Source organism: Rhinolophus ferrumequinum, chromosome 28 (assembly GCF_004115265.2).
Source record: "Rhinolophus ferrumequinum isolate MPI-CBG mRhiFer1 chromosome 28, mRhiFer1_v1.p, whole genome shotgun sequence".
NCBI classification, from domain to species: domain Eukaryota; kingdom Metazoa; phylum Chordata; class Mammalia; order Chiroptera; family Rhinolophidae; genus Rhinolophus; species Rhinolophus ferrumequinum.
The window spans coordinates 12,274,134-12,288,985 of NC_046311.1; the positions used below are offsets into that span (position 1 = coordinate 12,274,134).

The 14,852-nt window shown below is 44.5% G+C and overlaps 1 protein-coding gene across 2 annotated transcripts in view; it reads right to left on the reverse strand.

Moving 5' to 3' along the window:
• The window catches only part of CERS3 (ceramide synthase 3), a 104,872-nt gene that overhangs the window by 16,505 nt on the left and 73,515 nt on the right, over nucleotides 1-14,852 (reverse strand). For both annotated transcript variants that reach the window (XM_033100147.1, XM_033100146.1), the window contains exon 10: nucleotides 9,442-9,595. In XM_033100147.1, the coding sequence (XP_032956038.1) occupies nucleotides 9,442-9,595 (154 nt within the window). The remainder of the gene's footprint in view (nucleotides 1-9,441; nucleotides 9,596-14,852) is intronic.

Below are 14,852 nucleotides of genomic sequence, written 5' to 3' on the forward strand. Positions count from 1 at the left end.
TCTACTGCTCTTGTTAAAATGTGCAAGATGGGAGGACTTGTTGAGGTCACTGCCACCAGCTCTACAAATGTGGGGAAGAGCAGCTATCTCTGCTCTTTAGAAAGCAGACCCAGTAAACAGAGGGATCTCCATGGACACTTGGCCAGTGGGAGAGAGGACATACACAGCTGGTTTTCTGCACTTAATCTAGCGCCTCTCCACCCGAGAGAGTGATTAGAATCACGTACATTGGAGGAAGAAGAATGTCAAAATTCCAATGTCTGGGTTCTGACCCCATCGATTCTGATTAATCTGTCTGAGGGAGGACGTGGCCTATGAATATTTTTCCCTTAAGCCTCCACGGGTCATTTGTAGTCAGTTGTAGTCAACATAGCTAGTATGTGACCAGTTGATCTGAAATAAACAGTGGGAATCCTGGGGGACTCTCCTGGCTGTGAGCTGTGCCTCTTATTCTGCATTAGCTTTAAATATGATTACAATCACCCCCTGATTAAAAAAAAATTACGTATATATAGTATATTATTAGTATTGTATATAGTATATTATTATTATTAAAATTATTATTATTTCCCTGATATATATATATATATATATGTATAAAATAATGGCTTTTTCATGAGCTGGTGTTATATAGAATACTCCCAAATTCCTTTAATAGACCTTTTAGACAAAAGGTCCTTGGAAACGTTTAAGCACCTGTTGCGATGCTTTCCCATTCTTACACAAAAGGCTCAAGCGATAAGCCGATCAAGCAAAATGAAGTTTAACAAGAAGGAATGTAACTTCCAACAAAAATTGCCACCATCACCAGACAATCCCCAAATGGAGGAAATGTGCTTTTGCCCATGTGAAAAAGACTTCGAGGGTTCAATCAGAGTTCAAGGTCAATATGAATGAAGAGGATCACGGGACCACCAGCAACTCAATACAAAAGTTGGCTATCGATGGAGGCAGAATTTTCCCAAAAAGAGACGAGATCTGCCTGACTTTGGAGTCAGACCAGATCTAGAAAGTGGTGCTCATTTAAAGGAGAATCTGGATTAGATGAAACAAGAGAGTGACCAGGTAGGTGAAAAGACTCCACAGCATACCTTTGGAGGTATGGTGAAAGCACAGGAAAGGTTTAGTCTGCAGAAACAGAAGCATGTGCGGTGGCGGGCCACGGTGCTTGGTATCAAAGGGCTGCCGTGTGGTTCTGTGATGCTCGGTACAGCTCTCCGTAACCGAGACATCGCCAGGATAGCTTGTGGGTTACTCAGTAAGAAGTCTGTTATTAAAACCACTAAAGCACCTAAGTTTGCAAATGATTTATTTGAGGACGTCTGGCACCGAAGAACAACAGTAGCCTGGTTCCAAGTTTCCTCTTCGCTCTCTGAAAACAACTACAGAATCAACGTGGACACATGCCTTTAATTGTCCTGGGAGACAGGGAACACTGTTCAAATTATCTACAAGAAGAGGAAAAATATATATATACAAATTCCAATGAGCTCCCACAGCAGCTCTAGCTTGTGCTGGGAAAGTGGGGAAGGGGAGGTTGGAAGGTGAGCAAGGTGGGATCCAGGACTCGGAAGGAGCACAGACAAACCCACCCCCAGGATGAGAAAGCGGAAGCAGAAATGCACAGGCTGGGACCTGGCAGGTCACGTCCTTACTAAAGAGAAGGGGCCCCCAAGTGTGAGAGACAGGACTGGTCAGCCTCGGGAACTGACTTATGGGAGGGATCGGGTTTATAGAGAAGCGGCGCTGCCTAGATATGAGTACTGAGGGGAAAGAAAGAAATAAGAGACGAAATGTAAGGATTCTGCAGAAATCAGACTGTGGGTTGGTTTAGAGAGAGAGAGAGAGAGAGAGAGAGAGAGAGAGAGAGAGAGAGAGAGAGAGAGAGGAGCAATCCCTAGTGTAGTAGCATCCTCCCACGCTCACAAATGGGAGCAGAAAGGGTAGTGGCTACAGCCTGGATGTTACCACTGAGCACAACACCGGGGACGCGACGGGAGCAGATCACACATGAGAATGCAGAGGGTGAAAAATGAGCAATGACTTCTCCAAGGCGTCACTTCGGAAGCGTTTGGGAGCCCAGGCCCTCTGACTCCGGTGTCTCCCGATGGAGGGCACGTACAGTTCTTCGTGGGGACGGGCATTAGGTCGGGCAGGGCAAGCAGAGATGGGGCCACGTGCACAGGGGCGCTCGGCCCAGAGGCCCATTCAGGACCGCAGCTCTAACCCCCAGCGGTGGGAGGTGCTCCGCTGTGTCCCCCTCCGGTGTTACCCTTGCCCAGAGCTATGCTTCCTCACCAGGGGGCAGTCCACATCCGGTGACAGGTTCACGTCCGGATGTGGGGCATCTTAACTGGGACATCTCTGAAGGGCCACCGGGCTCTAGAGCTCTGTGCAGGGCTGGCTGAGGCCCTTGCTGCAAATGCATCCCAGTCCAGCTCCCTCCACTCTCTCACAGGTGCAGAACCCCAGAGCACCCCCAAAACCCTCCTGCGAAGGAGTGCATGCAGGTGCACGCGTTCCCGTACACACACACCCTCTCGCAACGGGCACGGGGAAGAAACAGCGGCTGCAGAACGCAGGCAAAGCGTGCTTCCTGGCGCCTCCACACCTTTGCTGAGTTGTACACTGCCCCCGTCATCACTCTTTTCCTGGACAGCCAGGGGTCCTCCCAGAGCCTGGTCTTTCTGCATGTTCTTCATGCCATCTTGCACATAAGTGGGTAGAGGAGATTTTGGGGGGTGCAGGTAGGTTTGGAGGCTTCTACCAGATTGTGACGTAAGTCGTCACCCACTCCGTAGGACCAGCTCTGCCCTTCACCCGTGACCCCATGTGTCACGGCCTCCGTACAGTGAGCGCTCTAGAGACGGGGTCAGTGGTCCCGACCCAGCCAAAGGAGTGAGAGCAGCCAATCCCATTCTCCCGGAAGACATGGCCAAGGGTTCCAGGTTCACTCTGGAAAGATGACAGAAGCATCCACACAGGGCCAAGTTCCTTGGAGCAATGTTGAGGCCCAGGCCTGACTGGCACGGCAGGCGGGAGGCAGGCTGTGGCCCGTGCGCGTGCCCACCGCTGCCCTCTTCAGGATCTCCCGAGTCCCTTACTTGTGGCAGGGGGACGCCATTTGTAGAAATGAGTCCAGAGAGTGGAGAGCCCGGAGAGCCACAGAGGGCATACCTGCTATTCCCAGCACAGAACACAGATAAAGCCATATGCACCGTAAATCACTCAGGCACTCAGCCCACGTGATAAATCAAGATGAAAATGGTTTAAAAACTAATTTATTTTACCCGTATCTACAAACTGATGAGTTTTCGGGAATAAGGTTTCTTCCTGAGTCACAGAAAGCTCTCTCCTGAGGCTTATGCAGTGGGGGTGGGGAGGAGGCCACTGAGACGAGAGCGGCCCCGGAAAACCGTGGGCGATTACCAGGGACAGGGCTGAGCAGGGCACACTCTCCCCTGAAACTCGCTTTTACCAATCTCTCTGTCTCTGGCCAAGGGCCCTTTAATAAAACGTTCACATCCTGGTGTGAATGTGCAGATATAGTAACAAGTCATGATTCACGCGGGTCCCCTCGTCTAGGCTGATACAGAAACAGGGACTCAGGTCCCATGTCGGACATCTGTGTGTCTACCTGAGTTCATGTGTGTGTGTCTGTTTCTCCACTAAGAACATGGAGAGTATCTGTTCCTTTCAGGAATAGACGGAAATCCATTCCACTGTTGTGAAATCATGTCCGAGCACCTTTTGTCTCTTTTTACTTGGCTCTTCCCCCATCTCTCACCCTCTTTTCAACTTTAGCAAGATCTGATCAGTGGCCCAGGGGAACACCAGGGACAGAGGACAGAAAGGCGGGATGTGAATGCCCATTGCTGTCCTCAAAAATGCTGTCCCCGGAGAGCTCTCATTTGAACAAGACCCTTCACTTTACAAAGATGTCACTTGACTTCCTGTCAATCAAATGACCTGACTAGTCCAGTGCCTCCAAAGAACTAGTATCTTAAAAACCACTGTTAGACAACATGCAAGACAAGACATTTAGGACTCTGCACAAAGGGACCTAATGTGTGATAAAGCATGGAAAACGATTCGTGTCATTACATACTTCATGGGCGACTGTGAGGATGGCCATTTCTAAACAGACGCCCCCCAGCTGAAACCTCCTCGAGGCACAGCCCGCACTCAGCTGCTGGCATCCAGCTGCTTTCCATGCCTAGCTCCAAAGGAACAGAGGAAGGATTGAAGAAAACTGAACTAAAATCTTGTTTGACTCATTAAAACATCCTAGTAGGACCTTTCTCCATCAGAGGTCAGTTTGCCTGGAATTAAGAGTTGAAGAGACGTGCTGTGGCGTCAGCCGCAGACAGAGGTGTGGCAGTGTCTGGATGCGCACAATCACAACTATCCTAACAGAAAGAAGAGCCATTTTAGAAAAAAATTAGAAGGATTTCTAATAGCTTGGGAAAGGATACTAAACATCCCAGTTTAAGACAATGTCCACATAATGTTATCGTGGTGAAGAAAAAAGATATTTGCTGACAAGGGCCCCGTGTGGGTTCCCATGTTGATTTGCACAGCCTTGCAAGACTCCTTTCTCCCTCTGAGCCTCCATTTCCCCATGTGGCAGGTGACCCCCTCCTTCCACGTCCGTCTCAGATCGTGACTGTGAGGTAGGTCTTCCCCGGAGCCGTCATCTCGGGGCCGTGCTGGTACCTGTGAGTCCATTGCTGAGGCCTCCCAGCCAAGGGCAAAACGACAGGAAGCCTGGTGGGGGCAGGGAGCCGGGAAGAGGCCAGGGTGCTCGTGGGCCTGCCTCTCACACATGATACATGTTCTTCCTATTATTACCTTCGAGCTCCGCAGATGGTTGCCTGTTCTACTTCTAGTTCTTAAACGACTCTACCCTTTCAGGTTTAGAAAAGCCCAGGTTTATGATTGCTGTAAGCCCAAAAATCCCCCACGGAGGATACCCTGACTAAGGTTTTCTACGGAGAGGTAGAATTCATGCATTGAGTCTTTGCAAGGTAATGCTAAAGATAACTGAGCAAAGTCAACAATAAGATTGTGATGTTTGCGAGGACCGAGCGTAAGCCAGAAAAAGTAAGCACGCGGAGAACCACACACGCGAGTGTCACTCATGTTTTGAGGACATGTGTTCACAACACAGAACCACTGGGGAGGCAGGAGGGCACGGCCTCCGCAGTCTCGGCTCCACGGGCACGACTTCCCACCCCTCTGTGACCTTGGGTCATCACGTAACTGCTTCACTCACCTTCACTCGCTTCCTCTATAAATGGGGACCACACTATTATGTGGGAGGGACAGACAAACTGCAATCCAGTGGGGAGGCCTTGAGGAGAGACCTCCTCGTATCCTGACAGGCACTCAGTGGTCTCTTCCGGTTCTGAAATGCTCTAGGATTCTCTATTTTGTGGTTGACCTAAATGCCTAGCGGGGAAGGATATTCAAATTGGAAATCCTTTCAGCCAAGCAACTTTGCAGTTCCTCCTGTCATCGTGACAAGTTTACAAATCCACTGTCGTTTCTGGAATAGATTTGTTAAGCTAGATAATCTATACAAACGTTCAGAAATCTGAAAATATAAACGATAGCATTTTGATAATCCTCTAGTTCAGTCGTCAGTCTTTGTGGTATTTTTATGATATCTGGTTCAGCCAAGGGCAGGTTTTACATCCACTACTGTCTACTAACAAGCGAGACCTGGACGCTTCTTGAGTGTTACCAATTGGGTACTTCCTCCCTGACACGCTGATGTCTGAGAGACAGATTCAACCAGGACCATCCAGAAGGTGAGTCATGAAAGTCAACTGGCAGAAGACCGTTTAGGAAACTGTCATTGGAGCCCTTGGCTGCAAGTCAAGGATTCTGACACCAGCTGCAGCGTGATCTAAGTGAAAGGAAGAGAGGGCTTGGCTGAGAGCCAACTGCCAGGCTACTTGGAACTCCCAGGCACTCTGTGATTTGGCACAGAGAGCCCAAGTAAATAATAATAATGATAATGATAATGGCAGCTTACGTTTATCATGTGCTTACTGTGTGCCAAACAAACATGGATAGAAGGGCTTTCTCTTACAAGGGAGGTGCTAATATCATCATCCCCATTTTACAGGTGAGAAAACTGAGGCAATGAATGGATCACACAGCCAGGAAATGGGAGAGCTGAGATGTGACTCTCCAGAGAGTCTGTACTCTTAGCTATTACCCTAATTGCTTTACTAGGAAGTTATTTGGGATTAAAAAAATAATTACAAAACATTTTCTCATGCTTTTAAAAAAAGTCCAAAAATAAGTTAAAGGATTTGTATTGCATTTTAATTTACGATCTTGCTTACTCAATTTGTGTCTTCACTATTTTTTACTTCATACAAGTATTTTAAATTAATTTTCTGGTTATTTCGAAGGAAGACTAACGAGAGAAGGAGAAGTATTACAACTTAAGAGAGTCAGATTCTGGTCTTGGCTTTGCCATAAAATCACTGTGTGAGTTTGGTGGAGGCCTCAGTTTCCTCAAGTTTAGAAGAGGGTTCCTTTCTTTAACTCAAACAGTTCAGCATGTGTAAAGTGTCATTCTGTGAACTTAAGAGACACGGCCTGTGGAGAGCAGATGGCTGGGGCAGGTTGCCAAGGGGCTAGCTCTCCCACCCGGACTTTAATGGCTGCACACTCCAGCCCCTCCCTCCATGTCTTGGCAAGCACCAGTCTAGGATGTCACAGGCATGCTTGAGTTGGCCGGCACCCAGTATGACATTTAGAGAGAAGAAAAATAAAAGCGTAAGGATGATCACGTTCTCTTAAGGAATATTAAACGAAAGCGTGCTATGCACCTTCTCATGTTTGCAAAGAGAGAATGACAAGATGAATATATCAGCTCGTCTTATGTCATGATGTGATGTGTGGGCTGACAGTTCATCACAGAATCACCTATTTTACAGGAACTAGTTACGTTTCAGTGCCAAGTCTTGCTCTCAAGCAGCAAGATGCCTGCTAACCATGGCCCATATATGTTAGTGTCCTGCACTTACAGTGATATTGTTATTTTAAAGGATTCAGCAACAGAAGGTCCTCATTCATCATATGCATGCAACGACCCTATTGTTTAGGAAAAATGAGATGTGACTATTTCAAAAATCACTATTTTTAAGAAGTATAATCACTTTTGTCTTTTCAGTCTACCAAGCAAACTCATGGAGACCATAGAACGATAAATAATTTTTTAACTCTCCATCCAACACCGTGTGGTTTGCTTCCCAAATGATTTATTCACTGGCATATTAAAAATCACTTATTAAGGGCCTACCAGGAAGAAGAAACTTGAAGGGACAAATTCTTAATCTCTCTTATCAGATTTAAGAGAAATTTTTGGAGGCCTACAAACTTCTGCGATTCCATTTATTAAATATCCAAGAATTAGTCACCTTAGTAACAACTGAGGTATGAAATGCTACACATATATAAAATAGAGTTGAAACTTGATTTGTTCATTGTGCCTCTAAGATTTTCAACTCCCGCCTCTGTCCCTCTCTTGCGCCTGTAAAATGCAACTCTGCCTTGAAATAGCATTCTTTAAAAAGCAGCTTTATGGCTCTGGAGGAGTCAGCTGATTTCACAGCCAGTTCTGCCACTGCTATGAACAACACGGTGCACAGGCAGGCCAGCTGAAGTCATGCAAACTGCAACGCTTAGGGCTGGAGGGGCCTCCACGGCTGCTGTCAAATTGCAATTGGAAACAGCTTTTGCAAAGGACAGCATGAGAAATCAGGAATTCCTGTCCACAGCTCCCCAAACCGCTGGGTCCAACCCATGAGAGATCAGACATAGGAAAGTCATGATGAAACCGAACGAGAGTATCTGCCTGGCTCCCTGCTAGGCCTGAAATTATTGTCACTCACCAGTTAATAAGGAAACAATTTCTGCCTAGCGACCAGAGTTCCAGGAAGGCCTGACCCCAAAGTAGGACAGGTTCCGTTCAGGAACCTTCTTTTCCTCCAGCCCTTAGATGTGCAGTTGACTAACTGCTTCAATTTTTATCCTTATTGCACGCACTTCAACTTTATCAGTCACGTAGAGATAAAATAACTTTTTCAGAGACCACAGAAAAACGATTTAGAATATTAATACATTATAACCATTCAACGAAAAATTTTTCTTGGCACTCCAATGGAGAGAGTCCACTCTCAGGAAAACAAGCTCAAGTCGGTAATTTAGTTTCAAAATAACACACAACTTTTAGGATTTGATTTATGATTAATCCAGATGTAGCTCCATTTCCTATACCTCCATCTAGGTCTAGAAGCAGAGAGATGGTAGAAGGTCAACTGTTACAATGTTCACTTGTCAACTCTTCCGTGATCACTGAGACACATTTATTACAATAGGAGAATGAATTAATCAGAGTTGATAAAAAATGAGCTCCTCAGACCAATCACCAGCCATATCCACTACATACAAGTCACTCATTCTGATGACGATACGATGCTGTGGACAGGAATCCCTGAAGGCGGGCCAGCGGTAACTTTGACCTTGAAAGATCCTTAATTATCATTCCCTTAGATGAATGATTTCCAGGCAAAGAAGAAGCTGTGATCTGTTTGTTTGTTTGTTTGTTTGGTTTTTTACCTGCCTTAGAGTCTCAAGTAAATTCCATCTATTCAATGAAACTCTCCCTGATCCCCTTGAGTCAACTGTCTTTTATCTTTCACAGCAAGTCTCTGGGACCTCTCCTCAGCACAGAACATTCTGGACAACGTAGGTAGTTGGTAGTAGGTGAACACTCCCCCGGTAGATGCTAGGTTGTTTCCCCAAATGCCATGAATGCCTCTTACCCATTTCTGAAACCCTCCTCTCCCTCTTCTGAAGTTAAAATCCAGAACTGAATTCAAAACAAAACGAACCCAAAAACCCCTTTGATTGTCCAAAATGTATTATCGGTTTGTTGTTATTTAGGGAAGACGTTTTCAGAAAAAGAGTATAGGCAAATGATGGCCAGTATTTCAGAGGGTAGGAGAAAGCTCAGGGGAGAGCATTCTGTGCAAATTTTTAGATGCTGTTCAGCAGAGGAAAGTATAAGGCTCTGAGATGCTACTCAACTATCAACTTAATGCTCATCCCAAACTAGAGCAAATTTACTCATTAGACCTTAGGACCCTTTACAAGCAGCAAACAAACATTTTAGATACACATTTTTAAAGTAACTCGCCCTCTAACAAAAGCAATTTCTTAAAAGCACCTTAGAAACCTGCTTAATGAAAAAACGAGTGAAACTTTGGCGAATTTTTTTTTTTTTTTATCAATAATGATCAAATCAAGAAAAGAAACAGGAATTCTGGTCATCTATAAATTAACTAGAATGTTCCACCATTTGGGCCTCACCGAAACCTGGCACTGAGGTCTGTTTGGGGAGCCTCAGGCAGCTCTTACCTTTAAGAATATGCATCTCTTGAGCATCTTCAGGATGAAGTAACCCCAGTACAGGTGAAGGATTTGCAGGACTATGAGCTGTAGGTTGAGGAAGATGTATGAAAAGAAAGGCTCGAGGTACAGCATAGGCACAACCAGCGTGCAGTGTAAAATCCTGAAAAACCAAACAGATGACAGTATTTCATTACCGTCCAAGTACTCGGGAATTTGCAGTGAGAAAACGCATACTTTTTCTCCCAGGGCATACAACATTTATTCCATGTCTAATGATGTCCAGGAAATTCTCAAGAGAAGACAGTATGATAACATTACCTTTTATATCATTATTGGCAAGCCACAAAAAAGCACAGGCTGCCTCCCAGGAGAAAAGTTAAAGCAAATGGAATTTTTATAGCCACAACAGCCTGCACGCCAATTTTCTTTCCTGTACCTCGGTTTCCTCTTTGCAAACAGAAGAGCACACAGTAACCCTACGCACCTTCCCAGATTTGTAGAACAAATGAGATAATGCCGGTTTACCTGGGGTTATTATTGCCTTATGATACAATCTCATTTATTTGCCATCAGAGGTGAATGGGGAATTTGACCAAAGTAAATTGTCCAGATAAAAGAGGCTCTTCCCCCGCCTCTTTTTTCTGCCTCCCCACTCCGGTTCAAGCCGTTGTTTCTCAGTCTAATCGTGTAGGGCACAGCTCCCTGGCCCATGCTGGTATTATGAGCCTTGCGCTCCCCCGATGAGGCAGTTGGTTGCCAGTCATCAGGCGGACGCTCACACAGCTCACAGCAGCTCTCGCTGGCTGCCAGCTGCTCAGAATGGCTCTCCGCCACTCACGCTGGCCACCCGCCGCTCACGGCAGCACACAGCAGCCCACGGCAGCACAGGGCAGCTCACACCAACCTCCGGCTGCTCACGGCAGCCCAGCTCCAGGGAGAGCCGTTATTCACAATCTGAGCTGCAGAGGGCGCAGCTCACTGGCCCATGTGGGAATCGAACCAGTGACGTCAGCCTTAGGAGCCTGGTGCTCCAACCACTTGAGCCACCGGGCCGGCCCAAAAGAGGCTTTTAAAGAAGCAAATGTTCTATGATTATTTCCTTCCACTTCCACTTTCTAAAGTGAACTGCCTACTTTTTAAATTTCACAGACTCCTGGACACAATCTCAACTGCCCGTGATGACCCCGGATGTACAGTGCTACCGGACACTATTGTAGCGTGAAGGGTCACTTGTTTCCTTGCCACACTTCATATACTACTATGATTTTAGAGGTCCTGGAGAGGTGTGTTTGTAAGGATTTTATTCCAATTATAAAAATAATTTACTCATATAAAGTTGGGAAAATAAAAAAAGTTGCCCATCATACTACCCGTTAAACAAAGAACACTGTGATTTTTCTATTATCTTCCAGGTTTTTCCTATACATATGTATTTTAATGTTATTTTTTCAAATTAATATAGAGTAAAATGGACTGATTTTTGGTGTGCAGTTCTATGCATTATAATATAATACATGCATGGATTTGTGAAACCACCACCACAGTTAGGTCACAGGACAGTTCCATCACCCCGCTCAAAAACCCTGTCCCTCTACAGTCACACCCTACCCGAGGCCTGACACTTGCTGACCACTGATCTGCTCTCCGTCCCGTTAACTGCCTTTTCGAGAAGGCCCTATAAACGGAATCACAGTGTGTCGGCCTGGAGAGCGTCTTCTATCACTCAGCACAATACCTATAAGACTGACCCACGTTGTTGTGGCGTCAACGGCGTGTTTCTGTTTGTGAATGAGTGCATGTCATTGCATGGAGATAGCACAGTTTACCTATTCACCTGTGGAAGAGCACTTGTGCTGTTTCCAGTTTTTCACAGTTATGAATAGAATTGCTCTAAGTATTCGCATCCAGGTTTTTGTGGGGTTTAGGTTTTCATTTCTCATTACACAGAGGTGGAATTCTTGGGTATCACACTGTAAGTATGCATTTAACTTTAGAAGAAACAGAACCCCTGTTTTCCAGAGTGGCTATGCTGCATTCTCACCAGCAATGTTTGGGAATGCCAGGCGTTCTCTCCTGCATCAGCACTTGGGATTGTCCTGGAGAGATTTTTGTCACTGTCGAAAAAGTGGCATTGTATGTTCATGTGTGGGATTATATGTTCAATTCCATTTAGCTTTGAATCAAAAACATTTGACACTGAACAGCCTGGTGTATACAGTCTTTCCCAAATGGAAGGTTATTTCTTTAGAAGTGTATATTCCTCAATGCAAGATTACTGTTTCAAAGTGTACATTAAAAACATGTACTTTCAAGGTGTATATCACAAGCTATCGAGACTTTGCCAAAGTATTTTCTAAAATGTATGCCATTTATAAGGCCACCAGCAATTCCTGAAAGAAGAGTTTCATTGAACTCCCAGCCAGGATCAAGTGGGTTTAAAATTTGTTAATTTAAAAAACAAAACAATTTCCACTTGCGTTGTTTGCAATGCTGACAGTTCCCTTTGTCTTGTTCAGTAGCTCAACTTCCTCTTTTGTGAATTCTGAGTTCAAGATCTTTATCTATTAAAAAGTAATTATATGAACTCTGAACAAAGATAATAGCTATTTACCCATTTTACTTATGCAAATATTTTTTTAAAACTTAAGAAATTACAGAAAAATATAAAGAGGTTAAGTAAAAATCTCACAACTCACAGGTAACCTTGTAATTGAAGATATCTCTTCTAAAAATAATCTTTAAGGTGTTTTTTCCCCCTTTTGCATTACCACATGAATTTATATAACAGGGATAACACTATGCATGTGATTTTGTACCCTGCTTTTATCACTCAATAATGTTACAGAGAGTTTTCCATGTCAATGAACCTATGTATGTGTCAGGGGTCAGCAAACATTTTTGTAAAGGGACAGACAGTAAATATTTCAGGCCTCTGGGCTATTTGGTCTCGATTGCAACTACTCAGCTCTGCTACGGCAGTGCGAAAGCAGCCATAGGCAATACATCAATCAATGGGTGAGGCTGTTTGCCAACACAGCTTTATCAACAAAAACTGTCAGTGGGCTGGATTTGTCCTGTGAGCCACAGCTTGCAGACCCCCGCTATACACCATCCTATGTAACAGCTGCACAGAAATCCATTTACAGATATCAGAATTTATTTAACTAATCCCTTACTGATAGATACTTAAGTTGTTTCCAAATTTTCATTACATTATGAAGAACACTGTGAGAATTCCTTGTAAAGGCATTTTGATAGAATTGTTTGTTTCCTTAGAATAGCTAAAATTATGATTCAAAGACTACGCTCATTTTACATTTTGGAGTATATTTCTAGAGTGCTCTCCAGCAAGACTGTACCAACATATAGTTTTGCACCCAGTGTATGGGAGTCTCTGCTTCCTCAGATTTTGCCCAACATTGTATTTTATCAACCTCTGTCTAAAACGTTGCATGGTTTATATTTACATTTTTATTTCTTGTGAAGTGAATATATATTTTTTTCTTTACATTTAAGTTATTTTGATTTAAGTTTTGTGAACTGCTTCTGCATGGTATCTACCCATTTTCCTATTGGGATGTTTATTATTTCTGTTGACTCTTAAGTGCTCTTTATATATTAAGGAAACAACTTCACTTTAAATCATGTTAAATATCATTACAGTCAGATTCTCTCAACGTTATTTATGATTCTTTTGGCAAATCAATTTAAAAAATATTTTTGTAACCGAATTTATCAATTGTTTCCTTTACAGCTAGACTTTATGCTTTAAAAAACCTTTCTCACCTTTACCATTATACATTTGACCCTTGAACAACATGGGGGTGGGGGGTACCTACCTTCCACGCAGTTGAAAATTCACGTATAACTTTTTGACTCCCCAAAACCTTAACTACTAATAGCCTTCTGTTGCCTGGAAGCCTTACTGATAACATAAACACTCAAGTAATGTATATTTTGTATGTTATGTGTATTATCTACTGCATTCTTACAAGAAAGTAAGCTACAGGAAAGAAAATGTTATTAAGAAAGTCCTAAGGAGGTGATGGAAGGAGAACTGACTCTGGGTGGTGAACACACAATGTGATATATAGATGACGGATTACAGCATGGTCCACCTGAAACCTTGTAACTTTACTAACCATTGTTACTCCAATAAACTTTAATTTAAAAAAATCATAAGGAAAATATACTAAGAGGATTTACTGGGAAAAAATCTGCACATAAGTGGACTTGTGCAGCGCAAGCCCATGTTGTTCAGTGGTCAAAAGGAAATAATACACATAAAGCCTATTTGTCATTCTGATTTGCTGGGTCTTTAGGCAATTGTGTGCCTTATTCTGTACTCAGCCTAGAATGCCCTTCCCCTTTTCAAGTGCCTAGTTTATAATGAAACGTTATCATAAGGAGGTATGGGTAGGAAAAAGCATAGTACATACAGGGTTCGGTACTACCCGCGGTTTCAGGCCTCCACTGGGGGTCTTGGAACGTTTCCCCCGTGGATAAGGAGGGATGGCTGGATTACTGTTGCTTCGGCTGTGACAACAACTACTTTCCCACTACCACCCCTTCCTGCTGCAGAGGGTTCACATGAGTAAGGCAGTTAGAGCAACCACCCAGGAGAGAGAGAGCTGCTGAACTGGCTGCATCTCTGCTCAGGATGGAGGACAAGGAAGAGGAGGAGGAAGCCGCCGGGAGAAGGAGAGCAGGCTCAGCAAGATGGAGACCCTGTGCTGCGGGAGGACAGAGGGGATGGGGATCCAAGAAGTGGAGAAGAGTCCAGAAGGGAGTAGCCGTTGGGAGTAACTGCAGGTTACGGGGCTGCAGTTACACTTTCAAGAAGTGTCCTCACTAAAGGAAGGTGCAGTCTCTCAACCTCAATTTCTTCTCCTCCTTTGCAAAAAGGAGTGGGAAGAAGAAGGTAAAAAGACGCGCATCTGTCCCTCTCAATGTGGCCCCTAACACACATATGTTGTGTGTGCAGGCTGGTGCACGAACACACCAACACTGCACCTTTGTGTTACGGGCTACGTGGCATTCCCTTGTCCCAGAAAATGAAGACTGCTGGAACCTCCGTTCCTAGAGCCGCTGCTCTGTCCATCGGCCTTAACCCGTCCAAACGGCCCCAACTGCCCTTTGCAAAGGGCGCTGTGCTCTGGCTTGCAAAGCTTGGATGGCCCTTTCCCAGTTTCCAGTTTTGTTGCTTGTCGCTCTTTCCACCACTGGAGTTTAGATGGGTTGAAAAAAATCACATCGTTGGTTTTGCTGGGCCAGAAAAGGCAGCCACCAAAAAGTTATATTTTTGTAATGGAAACTGAAAGTTAAAGGTTTTCTTTCCTTGCTAAGTTTAGGTGTGAGCATTAAGCTTTTTCAGGATAATGAACCCTGGTTCTACCAGTGAGTAACTGCCTGCCTTA